The sequence below is a fragment of the Lissotriton helveticus genome, chromosome 5_1 (genome assembly GCF_964261635.1).
Source record: "Lissotriton helveticus chromosome 5_1, aLisHel1.1, whole genome shotgun sequence".
NCBI classification, from domain to species: domain Eukaryota; kingdom Metazoa; phylum Chordata; class Amphibia; order Caudata; family Salamandridae; genus Lissotriton; species Lissotriton helveticus.
Window position 1 is genome coordinate 2,136,826,590 of NC_136065.1, and position 22,102 is coordinate 2,136,848,691.

Below are 22,102 nucleotides of genomic sequence, written 5' to 3' on the forward strand. Positions count from 1 at the left end.
ATGTGATGTCACTGCACTCCCTCTCATGTGATGTCACTGCACTCCCTCTCAAGTGATGTCACTGCACTCCCTCTCATTTGATGTCACTGCACTCCCTCTCCTCTGATGTCACTGCACTCCCTCTCATGTGATGTCACTGCACTCCCTCTCTTCTGATGTCACTGCACTCCCTCTCCTCTGATGTCACTGCACTCCCTCTCATTTGATGTCACTGCACTCCCTCTCCTCTGATGTCACTGCACTCCCTCTCCTCTGATGTCACTGCACTCCCTCTCCTCTGATGTCACTGCACTCCCTCTCATTTGATGTCACTGCACTCCCTCTCATGCGATGTCACTGCACTCCCTCTCCTCTGATGTCACTGCACTCCCTCTCATTTGATGTCACTGCACTACCTCTCATGTGATGTCACTGCACTCCCTCTCATTTGATGTCACTGCACTCCCTCTCATGTGATGTCACTGCACTCCCTCTCATGTGATGTCACTGCACTACCTCTCATTTGATGTCACTGCACTACCTCTCTAGTGATGTCACTGCACTCCCTCTCTAGTGATGTCACTGCACTCCCTCTCCTCTGATGTCACTGCACACCCTCTCATGTGATGTCACTGCACTCCCTCTCATGCGATGTCACTGCACTCCCTCTCCTCTGATGTCACTGCACTCCCTCTCATGTGATGTCACTGCACTCCCTCTCTAGTGATGTCACTGCACTCCCTCTCCTCTGATGTCACTGCACACCCTCTCATGTGATGTCACTGCACTCCCTCTCATGTGATGTCACTGCACTCCCTCTCATGTGATGTCACTGCACTCCCTCTCATGTGATGTCACTGCACTCCCTCTCATGCGATGTCACTGCACTCCCTCTCCTCTGATGTCACTGCACTCCCTCTCATGTGATGTCACTGCACTCCCTCTCCTCTGATGTCACTGCACTCCCTCTCATGTGATGTCACTGCACTCCCTCTCTTCTGATGTCACTGCACTCCCTCTCCTCTGATGTCACTGCACTCCCTCTCATGTGATGTCACTGCACTCCCTCCCTTCTGATGTCACTGCACTCCCTCTCCTCTGATGTCACTGCCCTCTCTCTCATGTGATGTCACTGCACTCCCTCTCTTCTGATGTCACTGCACTCCCTCTCCTCTGATGTCACTGCACTCCCTCTCATTTGATGTCACTGCACTCCCTCTCCTCTGATGTCACTACACTCCCTCTCATGTGATGTCACTGCACTCCCTCTCTTCTGATGTCACTGCACTCCCTCTCATTTGATGTCACTGCACTCCCTCTCTTCTGATGTCACTGCACTCCCTCTCCTCTGATGTCACTGCACTCCCTCTCATGTGATGTCACTGCACTCCCTCTCATGTGATGTCACTGCACTCCCTCTCAAGTGATGTCACTGCACTCCCTCTCATTTGATGTCACTGCACTCCCTCTCCTCTGATGTCACTGCACTCCCTCTCATGTGATGTCACTGCACTCCCTCTCATGTGATGTCACTGCACTCCCTCTCCTCTGATGTCACTGCACTCCCTCTCATTTGATGTCACTGCACTCCCTCTCCTCTGATTTCACTGCACTCCCTCTCCTCTGATGTCACTGCACTCCCTCTCCTCTGATGTCACTGCACTCCCTCTCATTTGATGTCACTGCACTCCCTCTCATGCGATGTCACTGCACTCCCTCTCCTCTGATGTCACTGCACTCCCTCTCATTTGATGTCACTGCACTACCTCTCATGTGATGTCACTGCACTCCCTCTCATGTGATGTCACTGCACTCCCTCTCATGTGATGTCACTGCACTACCTCTCATTTGATGTCACTGCACTACCTCTCATGTGATGTCACTGCACTCCCTCTCTAGTGATGTCACTGCACTCCCTCTCCTCTGATGTCACTGCACACCCTCTCATGTGATGTCACTGCACTCCCTCTCATGCGATGTCACTGCACTCCCTCTCCTCTGATGTCACTGCACTCCCTCTCATGTGATGTCACTGCACTCCCTCTCTAGTGATGTCACTGCACTCCCTCTCCTCTGATGTCACTGCACACCCTCTCATGTGATGTCACTGCACTCCCTCTCATGTGATGTCACTGCACTCCCTCTCATGTGATGTCACTGCACTCCCTCTCATGCGATGTCACTGCACTCCCTCTCCTCTGATGTCACTGCACTCCCTCTCCTCTGATGTCACTGCACTCCCTCTCATGTGATGTCACTGCACTCCCTCTCATGTGATGTCACTGCACTCTCTCCCATGTGATGTCACTGCACTCCCTCTCATGTGATGTCACTGCACTCCCTCTAATGTGATGTCACTGCACTCCCTCTCCTCTGATGTCACTGCACTCCCTCTCCTCTGATGTCACTGCACTCCCTCTCTTCTGATGTCACTGCACTCCCTCTCCTCTGATGTCACTGCCCTCTCTCTCATGTGATGTCACTGCACTCCCTCTCTTCTGATGTCACTGCACTGCACTCCCACTCCTCTGAGGTCACTGCCCTCCATCCCATGTGATGTCACTGCACTCCCTCTCCTCTGATGCAACTGCACTCACTCTCCTCTGATGTCACTGCACTCCCTCCCATGTGATGTCACTGCACTCCCTCTCCTCTGATGTAACTGCACTCCCTCCCATGTGATGTCACTGCACTCCCTCTCCTCTGATGTCACTGCACTCCCTCCCATGTGATGTCACTGCACTCCCACTCCTCTGATGTCACTGCACTCTCTCTCATGTGATGTCACTGCACTCCCTCTCATGTGATGTCACTGCCCTCCCACTCCTCTGATGTCACTGCCCTCCCTCTCATGTGATGTCACTGCACTCCCTCTCCTCTGATGTCACTGCACTCCATCTCATGTGATGTCACTGCCCTCCCTCTCATGTGATGTCACTGCACTCCCTCTCCTCTGATGTCACTGCACTCCCTCTCATGTGATGTCACTGCACTCCCTCTCCTCTGATGTCACTGCACTCCCTCTCATGTGATGTCACTGCACTCCCTCTCATGTGATGTCACTGCCCTTCCTCTCTTCTGATGTCACTGCACTCCCTCTCATGTGATGTCACTGCACTCCCTCTCATGTGATGTCACTGCACTCCCTCCCATGTGATGTCACTGCACTCCCTCCCATGTGATGTCACTGCACTCCCTCTCATGTGATGTCACTGCACTCCCTCTCCTCTGATGTCACTGCACTCCCTCTCATGTGATGTCACTGCACTCCCTCTCCTCTGATGTCACTGCACTCCCTCTCATGTGATGTCACTGCACCCCCTCTCAAGTGATGTCACTGCACTCCCTCTCCTCTGATGTCACTGCACTCCCTCTCCTCTGATGTCACTGCACTCCCTCTCCTCTGATGTCACTGCACTCCCTCTCATGTGATGTCACTGCACTCCCTCTCATGTGATGTCACTGCCCTTCCTCTCTTCTGATGTCACTGCACTCCCTCTCATGTGATGTCACTGCACCCCCTCTCAAGTGATGTCACTTCTGTCCCCTGTGCCTGCAAGTCACTGGCTGGCACTTGGGCAGTAGGACATCTGCAGAGTTCACTAGGTTCACCCAGGAGATTCAGCACACTGCTTTAGGGCAGTGATTTCTCTTCAGCTGCTCTGTGTTTATATTCCCTGTTCTTGCCTCTTCCCAGAGGGGGGCAGCGCAACGCCCCTTTTGCCCATGAACACCAGTCGCCCCACTGGAGATCTTCATAATTAAATGACGGATTGCAGTTGTGAGTTGCATCCCCATGGTGTTGGACTTGGCCCTTTTGGCAGGTTCACCCCTAAACTTTTTGCTTTTAATGGTGACCTGGTGATGGTGATTTTTGGGTTCTGCACACTTTCACTGTGTCCCAGTGGAAAGTGCGTGCGCACTCTGAGTGCATGTGCTGAGCTAGGCCTGCCCGCCCATAGGAATGCATGGGGAATGTATGTGTCCCTGGTAGTTCCTGATGCGTGGGGTGTGCAGGCTTGAGTCTGGTATGTGCGGACTCGTGTGATTGAATGCTTCGCAATGATGTATGTGACATGATTGTGTCGTGTGTGAAAGTGCCACTTCTAGGAGTTGGCATGTTAGTGTAAAATATGCCTGGCGTGTGATTGGCTGGAGCTGGCTGGCATGCCAGGCTCCAGGAAGTCTGGATGGGTCTGCCCGGTGGTGGGTGGGAGATTAGCATGCTGATGGCTGGGGAGGAGTGCACCTGTGTCCTGAATGAGGCTCGGTTTTCCCCCACACAATGCTGGCTCCGCTCCCTGTGGTGCGTCTAATTACCCTAGTCCTGCCAGTGAATGAAAGGGGTGGTTGGGCCATCAAGGGTGCTCCAAAACCAGCTGCGACTGGTTTCTCCCCCATCCTGTACCCACAGACAAAGGAATGTGGTGTATAAAAATGGGGCTGTGTCCCCACACAAACTGTTCTCTTCCAGGATCCTACCAGAGGGGGCTGCTGCTGTTGCTGGGGCCAGGAGGACCGCCACTTGGACTGTCTCCCTGCCTGGAGACCCAGTGAGCTGGCTCTGGGCCCAGCCTTGCCCCCCTGCCTGCCTCCAGACCCTGCTGGAGCTTTGTCCTTGCTCCTAGCGCTGGGGAGCACTTTTCCTGGCCCCTGGTGCCTGGGAGCGCGTCCCTTTCACTGCTAGTGCTGAGGGAGCGCTTTATAGCGACAGGGACTTCCTTTTATTCCCCTTTAGCGCTGGGAGCGCTTTACTGGCCTTTATAGCGCTTGGGAGCGCTTTGTTCGTTAAGGCCGTTGCCCACCCGGCATATTCCCCGCCAGGGATTCTGTAACTCCTAAGCGGCTGCCCACGCCGCACATTGGCCGGTATTTAATTAGTTAATCGCGAGGGAGCCTACCCCTCGGATATTGATAGCCCGCCTGCCTGCCTAAAACGGGCCGCCACGCTGCCCGCGACGACCCGGAAGCATTGGGCCAGCTGACCAACTGCAGCGCAGCCCGAGACGAGCTAACCGGAAGTCCCGCCCCCAAAAACCGGAAGCGGACGGGAGCCCACCCCGCGCTCCGGGGTGGCAGGGAGAACTCCGTGTTGAGAAGAGGCGGCCGGGACTGAGCAGGTGAGGTCCGCGGGGCTCCCGTGCCCGGGAGAGCCCCGCCTACTGCCCAGTCCCGCCTGACGCCGCAGCGAGGCTCCCGTGGTGGAGGAGAGCCCCGCAGTCACCGGCGAAGAGGACCGCGACTGCCAGAAGGAGCCCCCGCCTGCAGAAGTGCCAGTAAGTGAAGCCGGCTGGGCGGGAGCTCCGAGTCCAGGGCAGCTTGGAGAGAGGAGGGACGTCGGGGCACATTGCCGGTGCCCGCCCCCCCTCCGGTGTGTAGAGCCTGTTGAGGCTCCAGGGGCATTTTCGTTTGCTGAGAGCCCAGCGAGGCTCTTGGGGGTGCAGTTTGGCCATTTCCAGGGTTGCTCTGCGAGAGAGCAGGCAATTCCAACGACGGGGCATTTGTTCTTCGAGCCACGAGGGGCTCAGCCGCCACAATTGTCTTTGAGAGCCCAGAGAGGCTCAAGGAGGGCATTTTGTATCCCGAGCCGAGAGGCTCTTGAGTCCCATATCAGTTGTTTCCAGAGCCCAGCGAGGCTCAAAGGGGCCAGTCATTTGTCTAGAGCCCTGGGAGGCTCAGGGGGACAATTTATTTCTTCAGAGCCTACGAGGCTCCCGCCTTTGGCCCCATCATTGTTTCACAGCTGCCCAGCACTTTGTGGGCAGCTGCCACGTTTAGGCCCCTGACTTTGGGATACAGGGCGTCCTAGCCCTAGAGAGGCAAGTTGGCCTAGGGACAGTCACAGGTTGTGGCTAATGTGATTCTGGTGCATTTATGATTTATGTGCCAATGTGATTACTGCGCAATTGTTATTGCTACACCTCTGAATGTATTGTTGATGCATCATGTGTTTCCCTTCCCTGCACCTCTGAATGTGTTTTAATGCGTCATGTGCCATGTTCTTACACCCCTACAGGTATTGTGATACTTAGGTGGTTGTTTTTCTCCTAGTGCAGGTGGTGCTAGTGAGGTCCTGCTTACCAGTAGTTACTGGTTGTGTGCTATTTTGTGCTACAGTGATTTTACATTCTATGTTTTATATTCTAAGTGCTATTTCTAAAAGTGTTACTTCTAAAAGTGCTGATTCCGGACAGTGGTCCAGGTGGCCCTGTCTTGTACATATCCCCTGTAAATTCTGCCCGTGCCTGTTGGCACATTGTAACGTGTGTGTTTTTATCTAATGTGTTTTGGTGTAATACAAAGGCTATTTTTATATAACCTTGTGTGGAGTTTCCTTTGTGGTGGGTCCTGGGTGTTGTTGCTGGGGTGCGTGCGCAAATACTTAACTCACATCGCCTCCAAGTTTAGCCTTGCTGCTCGCGCCACGTTACCTAGAGGGTGAGCAGGGGTTATCTTGGCGTGTAACTCCCTAGCCCTGACTTAGGAGTGGTGGTCTCTGACTGACTTTGGCGCAAGCCCTGGCCAGCCAGGGATCCCATTTCTAACACATGGCATTATGGACGTTCCCTTAAATTACAATTTCATCCCCGTTTTATTTTGATTTTGGCTTAACAATGGTATTTAGAAGTGATTTTATGATACTTTGCAGTGCAAGGTGGTAGTAAACTATTTACCTGTATTTACCTGTCATCGACAGTGCAGATTTGACCCTAGGAACACTTTTATCAGTCCGAAAGATAAAAACATACTCAGGTAAATACTGTTTTATACTGCAACCGATGCACCAGTACTTCTTGTTATATGTACTCTGTTTACGTAGATCATAGGTACCTCTATTCTATTCCCTCCTCGTAATTCAGATTACGTCCTTTTGCCACCTGTCGTAGTAGAGACGCACAATGAAAGGACCTGTGCCCACCGCTCTTCAACGACGAGTACCCTCTCCGCCAAACTCTAAATCAGCCCCTTGGTCTAAGGTCTTGTATAGCAGCAAGGGACAGAGTGCCCTAAAACGGTCCGTGTGATGAGACGTGAGCATGGCAGCGCCATGGTGCAGGGTGGCATAGTAGGGTACGGTAGATGATTGGGAATGAGATGACATGGCCCTGTGACAGTACCGTGAAGCAGTGTGGCAGAGCGGGCGCTGGTGTGGATTGAGGACGAGATGGCTTGGGACCATGGCAGCTCCATGGTGCAGGGTGGCATTGAAGGACACTGTGGAGGATAATGGGTGAGATGGCATGGGACTATAGCAGCGCCATGGTGTAGTGTGGCATAGCAGGGCGCTGTTGAGGTTAGGAGGTGAGATGGCATTGGACTGTGGCAGTGCCATAGGGCAGGGTGGCATAGCAGGGTACTGTTGAGGATTCTGGGGGAGATGGCATAGGATTATAGCAGCGCCATGGTGTAGTGTGGCATAGTAGGGCGCTGTCGACGATTCGTGATGAGATGGCATTGCACTATGACAGTACATAAAATTCCCTACCATACGACAATTGTATAATGTGACAGTAGTACAGTAAGTTATTGTGAAAATGAAATCTTGACACAAAATAAATAAGAGTCTTCAATCTTTTTTAGTTCATTGTCTTCAACCTTCTTTGATCTCAGATTGTGTGACTGTTTCAAAGCCCAAATGCCAACACGTGTTTCGTCGTCTCTGTATTTTAGTACATAAAACTTTTTCAAGGCTACATAAGAGATAGATCACACTATCATGGTATTTTAAACCATTAGCATGGCTCTGAGACATTGCACATTGCACCCTAGTCCCTCCACCGTGACACTTCATATTCCTTAAGGTGACCATCATCAGATGGTTTGTTCATCTTCAGCAGGTTATTTTATGCTACGCAATCTCAACATTTTAGTTGTAGTCGTTCTATGCAATTTATTCGCAAGAAAATCTCCAATGTATTATGTGTGATGATAGTTCTATATTGTGACTATTCACCATTCTACCTGTAAACACAAGGTGCTGATCCTATCCAAGGGCCCTATTCACAGAACTAACTTAAGACAAAATCCTAAATGTATTACTTTTGGTATTCACCGAAGGCAGTTAGTAGTAGTAAAGTTAGGATTTTTACTTAAGACAAACTTAAAACAGACTTAAGACAAACTTAAGATAGACTTAAGTCAGACTTAAGACAGACTTAAGACAGACTTAAGACAGACTTAAGTTTGGATATTATCTTAAGTTTGTCTTAAGTCTATCTTAAGTTTGTTTTAAGTGTGTCTTAAGTGTGTCTTAAGTCTGCCTTAAGTCTGTCTTAAATCTGTCTTAAGTCTGTCTTAAGTCTGTCTTAAGTTTGTTTTAAGTGTGTCTTAAGTGTGTCTTAAGTCTGTCTCAAGTCTGTCTTAAATCTGTCTTAAGTCTGTCTTAAGTTTGTCTTAAGTTTGTCTTAAGTCAAACTTAAGGCAAAATCCTAAATTCTGTGAATACCAAAGTAGTAAGTTTAGGATTTTGTCTTAAGTTAGTTCTGTGAATCGGCCCCCTAGATTTAATCCTTCACGCGTGAGTGCCCTGCCACCGAAATGTGTTCTAAAAGTGGGAAAGTAATACACGAACCTTAGTAGGCTTCTTTTGAGTGCTTACTGTGAAGTAAGAGGAACAACAAGAGAAACAACTCGATTTAGTATGAGTGCCTAATTCTCATTATATTCACAAACTGACAGTTGCCCGGGGTTCATAATGTCCCCATTGATATTACCTACTTAGCGTGTGGTGATACATCCGACCCACACGATCCTCCAGCGTGGGTAAAGTTTCTAAGGGAGTATTCAATATCGTCGTTCTTTGTCCCGATAGGTTTGGCCAACTATAAAAGATAAGCCGAGATATGGCCACCTGACGTAAGCTACACATCCGTAGCACAATCCCATTTTGCCAAAGCATACATCCCCACGTCTACCTATACCCACCACTGTGTCAAATACACACCTTAGTTTCATTCTCTGAGTACGTTAACCTTCACTTATGTTTAGACGCCGTGCTCAAATTGGGCACTACCTCTATTCAAGTAGCCAAAGAGATAAACTTAATAGATTCCTTCACATACTCAACAGTCGTATCACATCCTTTATCACCGTTCTAATGTGCCCTATAATACTTCCACCGAAATTCAGCACATACATCCCTTCTGTTTCTCCAGACGGAAATTTAATCCGTACATCTAATACCCTCTTATGCCCATGTTGAGCCCGGATGAGGTCCTCAAATCCTCCTTCCGTGTGCATTTTGTAACTCCCGATCATACACTCAATAGTAACTCTTGACTAAGTATATAGCTCATTTTATCCTATTCACACTGTATTATGCCATATACCATACCACCAACGCCTAGCTCGCTCATCCTTTCCATTACTCCAGATCAATATTAAGTCAGTCAATCCCCCTGAAGGAATAACTCATTCCCTCTTTGCCAAACTCTAAATCAGCCCCTTGGTCTAAGGTGTTCTAGAGCAGCAAGGGACAGAGGGCCAGATGTAGGTCGCCAAATACCGGTCGGTAACGGCCGATTTCGGCCGTTACCGACCGGTATTTGGTGATTGAAATGTAGGAGGTCTAAAATTTATCGATTCGGTAAATTTACCGATTCTGTAAAATACCGAATCGGTAATTTTATAGAATCTGTAAATCTAGATGTAGGTGGCACTGAAAACAGTGCCACAGGCCCTTAAGAATTCATTATTTACCATGAAATAATTCATGGTAAATAACGAATTCCTGTATACATGCACATCTGTGCATGTACACCTGTGCCATGTGGCACACATACATGCCTCGCTCTCCCGGGTAGGATTAAGATACAGGACCTCCTTATTTTCAGGAGGAATCTGAAAACATGGCTCTTCTAGCTTTGATTTCTGTTGTAGGGGAAAGTTCTGTATGGTCTTTTTACTTAGCGCCGGCACACTCCCGGGAGTAGCCGTGCCCTTTATAAATACCAGATAACATCACATATGCTTTAACTGATGTTATGGGTTGGAGTCAGGCCTGGTGTGCTAAACCTGCAGTTATCAGTCATCGTGTGGTAGGCGGACGTAGTGTCCTTAAGAAGCAGTGAACTGTAAGGGGGGCAGGGTAGGCCGTAAAGTGCAGTGCAGGTCTAGTTCCCTGAAGCCCAAAGCCCTGAGTTTTAAAGCTGTAGTGAGCTGTACAGGGGTCAGTCTTTGTGTACTTCACCTGCACTTACCTACAAAGGGGTGGTAGATATAATTTGCTAGGTATCGGGTTCTGTTTTAAAGGGGCGGCCCTAGCTCGTTACCTGTAGGGGGGGCTGCTGCTCCAGGACAGGTAGTCCGAGTTGTGTCCCGCTGGGCGGGGAGCTACCGGCAGCTCGGTCACCACCTCCGGGCTGTAGGACTTCAGGAGGGACGCGGACCGGCTCGCCAACATCGCTCGCTCGTTGCGCCGGAACTTGGCCCTTCGGTTCTGAAACCAAACCTGGCGTTTTGAAAAGAAAGAAAAAGGCAACATGTAAACGCGTGTCATTAGCGTGTGAGCAGTGGCGGTTCTCCACTCAGCTCTTCTATGAGGCGCCCTGGGGCGCCACCCAGTGGTAGCACTCAGCAATATCCCCCTACTAAATACCAATGTGAAAACAGACCCCTTCCTACCTCTCATCTAGATTACAATTTATAACAAGCACTGGCAAAGCCAATAGGTCTCACCTTTTGCAGCTATTGCCCTTGGCAATGTGGTGACAAAACTAAAACAGAGGTTTGATAGCGCGACTCCTGTTACCAGTTGTGTTGTTCTGTAGGTGTGCGCCTACAGAATGAAGCAGGTGCCATTTTCTTTTTTGTATTACCAGTTCAAGATGGCATAAAAGAACGAAATAAAAAAAAACTATAAGATGTAAGGGACAACAGAGGGGGAGGAGGGAAAAAGCAGCATACAAGGAAAAGACCAATAGAGGGAGAAATTCACAACATAAAGAAGAACATGGAGCATGTGGGTTTTTGGTGGGAGAGAATCATGTAAAAGAGAGTGAGCAGCATTTGAGGGAGAGAGCAACACGAGTGGGGGAGAGGCCCATGAAGGACAGAGCAACATAGAACGTGGGGTGAGGGAGTTTGGAAAAGAAGCATGAGAGACAGCAAGCAGCACTCACGGAAGAGAGCAACACAGAGAGCAGTGCGGGTAATTGGCGGGGAGAGAAGCACACGCCAGAGAGAGGTGGAAAACGTGCGCTCTGGCTGAGTGCTTAACCAAAAAGAAAAAAGTAGTTCTCCGAAAGTGAGCCGAGGAAGGATGTAAGTCAACCAATCAAAAGAATGGTAAAGAGGTATGCTCCAGAGGAGGGACCAACAGAAGCAGGCGGGAGTCACAGTAAACAATGGTAAGCAGCGACCATCACATTGCACTTTTAGTCGTCTGCTATAACCCCAGGGTGTGTAAATGCCTCTCATGTATGTCCCCTTTCGCCACTCGCGCACTGTTACCAGACACCCCCTCGCCCAGCTTTATTGACTTTAAGCCTAATGTCCACGGAGCCCGATACTATTGTTTGAACAAAATACTGTGACTAGGGGCAGTATGACGGAGCTGCCATGTGTGTCAGTGAGGGCGTCATCATTTGAGATGTACGAACATGTGCGAATGAATGGGATACATGTGCATGGGTGAATGAGAGCCTGTGTCATATGTACTTGTGGCACAGTGTCCACCTTTCGACATATGTGGCACCGTTACATGTATAACACAAACATACAATCATTTTTAAATGGGAGAAATATAAAGTTCTGGAAAATGTTCTGTAAAACATTTCATACTCTGGAACATTTTTCTGCGTTTTCAATTCCTTCCGCTTGTAAAAATGGCTGTTTGTTTCAGTTATAAACATGACACTGTGTCTACCAGCCACTGGTAACAAGATGTCGGCTTTGTGTAAATGTGACACTTTGAAATGGGAGGAAATTAAACTAAAGAGTTAACTTTGTTTATATGGATTCCATAAAACGTATCATTTAAATGTTCTCCCATATCAACGTAACGCGTTACAAACAGTAAGCATCTTGAACCCAGTGGCCTGGAGACACGGTGCCAAAATGATAATAGAAAAATACAGCCATTTGTTTAAATGAGAGGAATTGAGTTGACAATGACTTTAATTAAAGAGTTAAATACCTCAGGGCTTCAGTTCTTAACCTCAGTGCCCCACCTGGGCCATAACTCTGACTCAGCACTTCTGATTATCAGGCCTAAATCTGACTCTGCACCGCTCATTATCGGGCCTAAATCTGACTCAGCACTGCTCATTTTCAGGCCTACTCTGACTCAGCACTGCTCATTATCAGGCCTAACTCTGACTCAGCACTGCTCATTATCAGGCCTAACTCTGACTCAGCACTGCTCATTATGAGGCCTAACTCTGACTCAGCACTGCTCATTATGAGGCCTAAATCTGACTCTGCACCGCTCATTATCGGGCCTAAATCTGACTCAGCACTGCTCATTTTCAGGCCTACTCTGACTCAGCACTGCTCATTATCAGGCCTAACTCTGACTCAGCACTGCTCATTATGAGGCCTAAATCTGACTCTGCACCGCTCATTATCGGGCCTAAATCTGACTCAGCACTGCTCATTTTCAGGCCTACTCTGACTCAGCACTGCTCATTATCAGGCCTAACTCTGACTCAGCACTGCTCATTATGAGGCCTAAATCTGACTCTGCACCGCTCATTATCGGGCCTAAATCTGACTCAGCACTGCTCATTTTCAGGCCTACTCTGACTCAGCACTGCTCATTATCAGGCCTAACTCTGACTCAGCACTGCTCATTATCAGGCCTAACTCTGACTCAGCACTGCTCATTATGAGGCCTAACTCTGACTCAGCACTGCTCATTATGAGGCCTAAATCTGACTCTGCACCGCTCATTATCGGGCCTAAATCTGACTCAGCACTGCTCATTTTCAGGCCTACTCTGACTCAGCACTGCTCATTATCAGGCCTAACTCTGACTCAGCACTGCTCATTATGAGGCCTAAATCTGACTCTGCACCGCTCATTATCGGGCCTAAATCTGACTCAGCACTGCTCATTTTCAGGCCTACTCTGACTCAGCACTGCTCATTATCAGGCCTAACTCTGACTCAGCACTGCTCTTTATGAGGCCTAAATCTGACTCTGCACCGCTCATTATCGGGCCTAAATCTGACTCAGCACTGCTCATTTTCAGGCCTACTCTGACTCAGCACTGCTCATTATCAGGCCTAACTCTGACTCAGCACTGCTAATCAATGCTAAGGTGCAGGTGCTTTCTTCCCCCAATATGGCTGCCCCTGACCCCTGCTACTGTAGCGTGGTCTTTTTAGACACACTTTAGTAGCCAGGAGCTGGCTGGAACCCCTAAACAATGATGCGGCACGAGCCTGCCTTCTCTACCCATAGCTAGTGTGAGGAAGCTACTGGAACCTTCCGGAATAGGGGAGTGGTCACCAACTGCCATCTTAGAGAGTGGTCACCTGACATGGGACTATAAAAGAAAAGGGAGTGAAACTTTCCAGTCAGTTTGGGCATCACTGACCTGGGGTACCCTACGCAGGAGACTTAGGCGGTAGGGCCTAGTCAGGAACCTATACCACTAGGGGTGACAGGGTATAGGCGCTGCCCACCAAGCTGCGTGAGGAACACTGAACTAGCCCACTGATCTGGCCCGGCAGGAGGGGAACCCAGGGACCACCTGAAGTGACCTGCTGAGGAAAGCCTTCAACTCAACCCCCCCTCCTCAAGAGACCAAGAGTCTGTTCTCTACAAAGGGCGGAGGAACCATCTAGCGCCAAGAAGACCTTCTACCTACCCACAGGACTGTTGGGGGATCAACCAGGTATTGGCGCTGTGTCACCCCCCTGCACTCCCTGTCTCCATCTGGGCCCCCTTTGCTGTTTCGCCACTGTCATGTGGCCTGTCCTGCCTTGACTGAAATTGAACTGACCTATCTGCCCAGCGCCCTCCTACTGTGCCCCCCCTGAGAAGCGCTGACATTTCAGAGACCATTGATGCCCCGGAGCGCTATGGCTGAGCGCTAGCTCCTGAACTGCCTAATTTTGTTTAGTTTGTAGCGCTAGAGGGTCATCAGGCGCTGTGTGCTCCTGTGAAGCGCTGCTTGAGAAGAGCGCTGTGTGACCCGGAGCTCTACCTCGTCCCCGTGCTGCCTCAGGGAAGCGCTAGCAGGCCAACTCACCGCCACAGCCCTCGCCGTGCTGACGCGGCCCCGCCGCACACCAAAGGCCGTCGGACCCCGTAGCAGCCTTGGCACTTCCCCGGTGAGCCTGTCGCTTCCAACTGCAGCCCCTCAGTGGCCCCCTGAGCCAAGAAAGGGTCGCCGCAAAATCTCGTCAGGCCGCGGTAGGCCTCGCTGGGGTGAAGCCTGCATCACCCTCGTCACGTGGTGGGGGGAACGCCGGCGTGTCACTGGCCACGCCCCCACCTTGCCCGCACTGTGGATTGGTCCGCGAGTTCGCGCCCCTAGCCGGCTGCGCTGCTATTGGCGGCCGGCTCCACATCCTCCAGGTGCCGCGATCCAAAGGAGAGAGTCAGTGGAGCTAGCCTGGGGCCGGAGGGAGGCCTGAGAAGAGCACCTCCCCTGACTGACCTTCATGCTGACTAAATGCTTTACTAACTGAAATGTTACTCAAATGTCTCTATAAGGAATTCCTTGCAGGTGCTGACTAGGAGCAAGGCTGAAGCCAGGCCTATAGTTATTGAATATTGAATATTTATTTATTTATATATTTATGGCTGAGTGCTCTTTTAAGGAAATGTGAATGGAGTTAATGCTACCTTGATTACTCCGAATGAACTATCAACCGTGACCTTATTCTAGATAAAAGTACCTAGTTTAATCCATTTCACTCTTGTGGTCTCAGTCATTGTGTGTGGTACCTGTCTCAGTGGTTGTGTGTGCTGTATGGCCAATTTACACCTAAGCTTTCGGGTGCCTACCTGCTCGTGCCAGGCTACCCCCCGGAGAACTGGTGACCCCAGTTGCTACACTGATTCTGAAAGGTCTTACATGAAATGTCTCTCTCAGCTCCTGGCATGTCTTGCTTGATGTGTGTCTCTCAGCTCCCGGCATGTCTCCTCACCTGTCTCTTACACAAGAGGCTCGTTTCCTCCCAAAGTTGCGTGGTTATAAAAACTGATCATGAGGTTGAGTCCAGGCGGTGGCTTGGGCCAACCTGCCCCTCAAAGATCCTTAGAATACAAAGACTGCTTATCATTATATTTACAGCATATAAAAAGCCTTCCCTGCGGTGGGTTTAAAGACAGGCTCGAGGGGGCAAGAAGGAGCCCAGGGACCCAGGGGTGCCCGTGCACGGTGACGGGGGTGAGAGGGAGCCCTGGGGCCCAGGGGTGCCCGTGCCCAGTGACGGGGGTGAGGCTGCGGTGTATTCTGACCTCGCCACGCGGACCACTTCCCAGTCCATTCTCACAACTCGTCGCCTTCACTGTTTCTCGCCGACCAGCCCCTTGTATTTCAACCACAACATTCACCAACTCACACCAGACACTTCTCAGGACTAGCACGAGCACAACAGGTGGCGTCACATCCTGCAGGACCAGCACGAGCACACTTGCAGCACAAGCACAACAGATGACATCACGTCCTACAGCCACGAGACACACACATAAACCGAGCACAAGCCCAAGTCATAGCACAGTGCCAACAGGGGGGTAGACGGCACCAAAACTGCAACTTCTTCCTTGGCAGAAAGTGTCTCTATTCTGCCCTCACAGGTAAGAGCCAATCCGTGCCCTGGGGCCTCATGCACTGTATCCCTCCACTATGTACTGAGGTCTGAGGCTCTGTATCCCTCCGCCATGTGCTGAGGCTTCTCCTCTTTATCCCTCGACCATGTGCTAAGGTCTGAGGCTCTGTATCCCTCCACCATGTGCTGAGGCTTCTCCTCTGTATCCCTCCGCCATTTCCTGAGGCTCTGTATCCCTCCACCATGTGCTGAGGCTTCTCCTCTGTATCCCTCCGCCATTTCCTGAGGCTCTGTATCCCTCCACCATGTGCTGAGGCTTCTCCTCTGTATCCCTCCGCCATTTCCTGAGGCTCTGTATCCCTCCACCATGTGCTGAGGCTTCTCCTCTGTATCCCTCCGCCATTTCCTGAGGCTCTGTATCCCTCCACCGTGTGCTGAGGCTGTGTATCCCTCCGCCATGTGCTGAGGCTTCTCCCCTGTATCCCTACACCGTGTGCCGAGGTCTGAGGCTCTGTATCCCTCCACCCTGTGTTGAGGCTGCTCTGAAGTGTGTAGCTGGCCGGGGGAAGCAGGTGTCTCCCGGGAAACATCCTTTACAACGCAACTTTTACCACGCAGTGCCTTTACGACGCAACAACGCAAACCATTACAACGCATTGCGCTGGGGGGCGCTCTAGGATAGGGAATAGATTTAATTTACTATCCAACACCTTCCCTACTATCCACGGGGACTGGAGTTAGACTAGTAAATTAAACTATTCACTATCCAGCACCCCAAAGCGCTATGTGTTGTAAAGGCATGCGTTGTAAATACTGCGTTGTAAAGGCATTCGTGGTAAAAGCATGCGTTGTAATGTCATACATCCGTGCCTCCCACACCGAGTTCTTGTTCTTACAAAGGGATCTCATAAGTTATCGACTTCTGTCAAGGAACTGCAGCTGCTCTAAATGTGTTTATATCTAATATTCAGGTATAGTGACACGTGCTTTACATATTGTGAAACCGCAGCAGCTCAGTTTTATTACTGCAAAAAATCTCTGTGACCCCCCCCCCCCACCCCATTTCTCAAATGTGAGCTCCTGTTTTGTTTTGTTCTAAAAGAATCTTTTCTATGAATGTTGCATCAAACATAAAAACATTTCTCTGGAAAATGTCCGTAATAGGCTCTCGAACATCACCCACATTAAAAATAAATTAAAGGAAAAACGGTATTTAAAACAATCACATTTTTCACAGTCATCAGGGAAAGACTCTCTGCAGAACAGGGCTGGCTCTATCAGGGGCCCCTGGGAGGCTGGGGCCCTGGGCCAGTCTGTCAACCTCTTGAGATACCATATGATAGGAAGGAGGAAAAGCCAGTCTGTAGCAGATATCAATACCTTGAGTTCCCTCCTTGTATGAACTGAAAAGCCAAGACCAACATACTCTCAACATTAGGAGATATTTCCTGGTAGGAATGGTAGTAGTGTATAAGTGGAACTCATGGTAAGTAGAAAGAGTGCTCATGTGCAAGAGATGCCAAATGGCTGAAGATACCTTGTGGCACGCAGTCTGAACAAATACTGATAGAGCGAATTCAGCACTCTATATTGTAGGGGTGCATTAAACACATAGGTTAAAGCATGCATCCATATGTTAGCATGATGTGTAGTGTTTCATATTTATCAAATGCATTTAGTCAACATAGTAAACACAGAATCATAATGTATATCTTTAAGTAGGATTTGTATGTGTTAAAAGACACCATCATTTCTATATGCATATATGCAGAATGATATTACACTCATTGTAATGTCCCAGACTTAGAAACTGTTTACGGTTTCTAAAGATTTCAGCTGCTGAAGAAATGATTAAATGTATCTTTGTGTGTGCCAGACCAGTATCCTCTCATCCCATTGCAGGTATAAAGAATTTACCATCATTATTTTAGTTTAAGGAGATAACTGGAAAGTGTTTGAACAGTCTGAGAAGCGAGAGGGGAGGATATCGTCTGTGCCTGGCCTATCTACACTCCAGGGTCACAAAGAAGCGAGGAAGATTAAATTAAAGAAGTCATGGAAAACCACCGCAGTGCTGAAAAAGTTAAATAATTTGTCACCTGACACATTTAGGAGGGAGCTAAATTTATCCTTTTTGTATTGTGCGAAGGGACAGAAAATCAGTTTTCCAGATTTTCGGAAGAAAAGGAGCATCTTAAGAGCGAGCTACATAGCTTTACGCTATTTGACCCATTTGACGTGAGTACTTCTAAGGAAGTCTACACGTGTTGACACCTTTGGGAAATAAGATAGGGGAACCAGCCAGAAACATCTTCAAAGAGAGTAGGGAAGGGAAAGGCAATTTATGCTTCCCTTCCTAATGAAAAGGGATTTAGATTCCGCCTCCATCTTGGGTTGGGTACTAGTCTTGGAGTTTATTCTGTGTCTCCTATGCTGAAACAGTTATATGCGTAGATTTGGCTCTGTATTAATTTTCCTGTATCTATCAGCCTGATTCATCATTCTCCCGTTTTGCGAGCCCCTAATAGCGATTCATAACGAATCGCTATTAAGGACTTGCAAAACGGGATTCATGTAGGAATTGCAATAAATATTGCAATTCCTACATGTTCCTTATTTGCGATTAGCTAATTGCTAATCGCTAATAAGGAATAACTCCCCATTCATTTCTATGGGCCAAAAGGCCCATAGGAATGAATGGGGAGTTATTCCTTATTTGCGATTAGCAATTAGCTAATCGCAAATAAGATAGCGATTTAAAGGGTGCCAGGGGTGTCCAAAGGACACCCTGTAGCACCCCTTACATGCAAATTGAAGCAGGTGTTGCGCACACACATGTCCAAAGGACATGTGTGTGTGCAACATGCAACTTAGAAAAATGCTTTTAAAAGCATTTTTCTAAGTTTTCGCTATTTACCACAAGGTTTGACCTCGCGGTAAATAGCGGGCCGAAATTGCGAATTCGCAATTTTTAAATGGATGATGAATTGCATTTAAGGAATCTCAAATAGAGATTCCTTAAATGTAATTCCTCGCAAAATAGCGAAATCGCTATTACCGATTTTTGCATTTGGGATGATGAATCCCAAATGCAAAAATAGCGCTCGCAAAGGGCCAGATTCTCAGAATCTGGCCCTTTGCGAGCCGATTTCGGCTTGATGAATCAGGCTGTATATTCGTTAATACTAAGGTGTGTTTATATTCAACTATTTTTGGCCTTATAATAAAACCCATAAACTAGAACTTGGAGACTGTGGCCTTTACAGCATAACTACATTGTAAGTAGAATTTTGAAGTGTTTCTTCCCCTCGACAACTTTCAGCAGGCAGAATTTGTGGAGTGGTGTGGCTCACTGGTTAGAGGCGGCAGACCCGGGAGCAGAAGTCGGCCCGGGACCAGGGTTCAATTCCCGACGCGGCAGGGTCGTGGACTTGGGTCAGCGGACTCGATAATTCTCACGTCGGTGCTTACTCTAATCAGGGGCTCCACTCGGCAACTCTGGGCATTAGCTTGCCTAATCTCCACAACGGCCCCATCAACGCCGGGGATGCCTGGCTCCACCTTGGGGACTCCCAGCAGGGACCATCCCACAGGGAAAGCCAGGACGGGTTCCCCAGAGTTATACAGCGACAGGAAACCTACGGACGGGTAGCAGTGCGCTTTACAAGCTCAAATACATACATACATACAATTTGGCTCAATCAATACCAACACCTCAAAAAGAAACTTTCCGCTCTGTGGGCTTACCACTTCCTTGCTTACGTCTACACACCACCCCTATTGCACACATATAATTGCCTGTACGGTCGTGGTTCAAGGCCAAGCTCAAACCCACAGGACACCTGGGCGCGATGCTCACCTGTACTCTGGCCTCGCTGAGGGTGACCCTCCGCGCCAGCTCCTCCCGGACGAAGGCGTCGGGGTAGTGCGTCCTCTCGAAGACCCTCTCTAGCGCCTGCAGCTGGCTGCTGTTGAAGGTGGTTCGGTTCCGCCGCTGCTGTTTCTTCTTCCGCTTGGCCTTGCTGTGCTGCGGGCTGAGAGCTTCGTCTGAGGCAGAAGAACCGAGAGAGTATTAAACACAGTTCCGCCCCTCTTGTAGACATACACAATGCATACATTACTACTGTCCAGCACACTTACTCTCTGCTCGCTTTGTTGAGATTTATAGCGTGATATTGAGTGGTCCCACAGAACCCATGCCCAGAGCTTGTAGCAGCGATAAATAACACAATTATTTACCATGTCCCATAATGGCGCCGGGATGGAGGTAGAGAGTAGGGTGTGTTTTGGGTCTGATTTGTGAGACCTGGGCCCATGTTATGTAAGGGTAGCACTGTCCCTGTATGCACCACTGCGCACCTTTAAGCAAGTGCATTGGCACAAACAGGGACCGCGGACGCTGTCACAATCATTGCGCTGCTCCCGGGCAGCCTGGAGCGCTATCACAATCATTGCGCTGTTCCCTGGCAGCCACTAACCTGCGGTTGTGCATTCAGTGAAATACGCAGCGGCTGCTTACAAACCCCTCCATGTTTCATAGTGCGGGTGGCTGCCGCCCTGCACTTTAAAGAGAGGACAGCACACACACAAAACACACTGATTTACCCTGACACACACAGAATCACAATGCAGTCCCACATAGAGATATGTCTCTCACACGTGCACACACACACACACACAACCACACAGAGCCACAGAAATACAGACGAAGAGTTACTTACCTTCGGTAACGATATATCTGGTAGAGACACAGACTAGCCGCAGATTCCTTAACTTAGAATATCTCCCCAGGCATCCGACTGGATCCGTAAAATCTTTTTTCCCCAGCAATACCTCTGCATGCCTGGAATGTGGCGTCGCCCGGTTCCGTCCTGACATCGTCCACAGAAATGACGTCAGCCATATAAGCCACTCTCGGTGGGCTGACGTCAGTTTTATTTTTTTCCACGTCCTAACGCGGATCCGGTAAAGTAATACCTCGTTCCTGTTATTGTTTATTACTGGCATTTTCGACACCTGCACGTCCAGGAACAGTGTGTTCAATGCCCTTTGTGGGCTTCAAACCGTGCCGGACCTGTAGCGACGGACCCTCACGGAATCTGTATATGGTGCTTGGGAGAACACCATGACTCTGTGGAGTGCGACGTTTGTCGCCAACTGCGGCCGCAATCTCTGTGGGAACGCCGCATGAAGCTGCTGTCTACCCAGATGTCCCGAACGGACCATCGCTACGCAGGTCTCCTTCTCCAGTGGAGTCGTCCACGCGGCGCCAGTCCTCACAGGAGGACGTTCTTGTTCGTGGTTGGTCCTGGAACCTTGGGCGTAATTCGCCTACCTCAGGTAAGCATTGCCCCCCCTCCCTCGCGCGCCTCCGGGCCCCACAGGGTGGGTAGGGACTCAGGTTAGGACGCCGTCATCGGGTTTACCCTTGGCTCCAACCGAGTGCCTTGACTCCGACACCAGAGTTGCCGCAACGTCGGGACCCCGAGGGGCATCCCACGACATCTGGCCCTTCCAAAGCGCCGTTGCACAGCCTTCCGAGGCTCCCTGCGGCATCGCTGGAGGTGGCTGCGGTGCGGTGCACAACAACCGCTTCGGCGTACTCTCTACTGGCAGGTTTCCTCCTCAGGGAATGGTGAGTCACCGCCAGTCTGACTCCGAGCAGTCGAGGCCTTTTCGGAGGTCGCCGGCGCCGGCTCGACTCGGACGGTTGGGACCTTTTTGGAGGTCCCCGACGCCGGTGAGGAGTCGCGGCCTTTTCGGAGGTCTCCGATGCCGGCTCCACTCGAAGAGTCGAGGCCTTTGTGGAGGTTGCCGGCTCGACTCGAGGGGTCAAGGCCTTTTCGAAGGTCACAGACGCTGGCTCGACTCGAGGAGTCAAGGCCTTTTCGGAGGTCGCAGACGCCGGCTCGACTTGGCGAGTCGGGACTCTTCGGAGGTCACCGTCGCCGGCTACACTCGAGGGGTCAAAACCTTTTCGGAGTTCGTCGGCTCGTCTCGGGCGGTCGACGCCTTTTCAGAGGTCGCTGATGCTTGCTCCACTCCGCCAGTCGGGGCCTTTTTGGAGGTCTCCGACATCGGCTCGGCATCGCCTCGACGACAGTGCCATCTCCAGCTTTCTTGGTGGAGGATTTGGTCCCAGTGGGTTCACCTTTGCCTGAGTCATTTCACTGCTCTCCAGCGCAGCTCCATCACAGCTCAGAGGGGACCTAAAATACAGTGGAAAGCCCTTCACAACCCCCTCACAGCTACGAGTGGTCCTAACATACAGGGGAAAGCCCTTCACAGCCCCCTCACAGCTATAAGGGGACCTAACATACAGGGTTTTGTATTGTAATTGTATTGTAAATGCACTTATATAGCGCTTACTACCCCTGACGAGGCTTCAAAGTGCTTTT

The 22,102-nt window shown here is 50.0% G+C and overlaps 1 protein-coding gene across 2 annotated transcripts in view; it reads right to left on the reverse strand.

The window, feature by feature from the left end:
• PRRX2 (paired related homeobox 2) overlaps positions 1 to 22,102 on the reverse strand; it is a 110,255-nt gene that overhangs the window by 12,473 nt on the left and 75,680 nt on the right. For both annotated transcript variants that reach the window (XR_013594634.1, XM_078641548.1), the window contains exons 2-3: positions 19,564 to 19,751; positions 10,251 to 10,429 (exon numbers count right to left, since the gene is read on the reverse strand). Coding sequence is in view for 1 of the 2 variants with exons in the window: in XM_078641548.1 (XP_078497674.1) it covers positions 10,251 to 10,429; positions 19,564 to 19,751 (367 nt within the window). In the remaining variant the exon portion in view is untranslated. The remainder of the gene's footprint in view (positions 1 to 10,250; positions 10,430 to 19,563; positions 19,752 to 22,102) is intronic.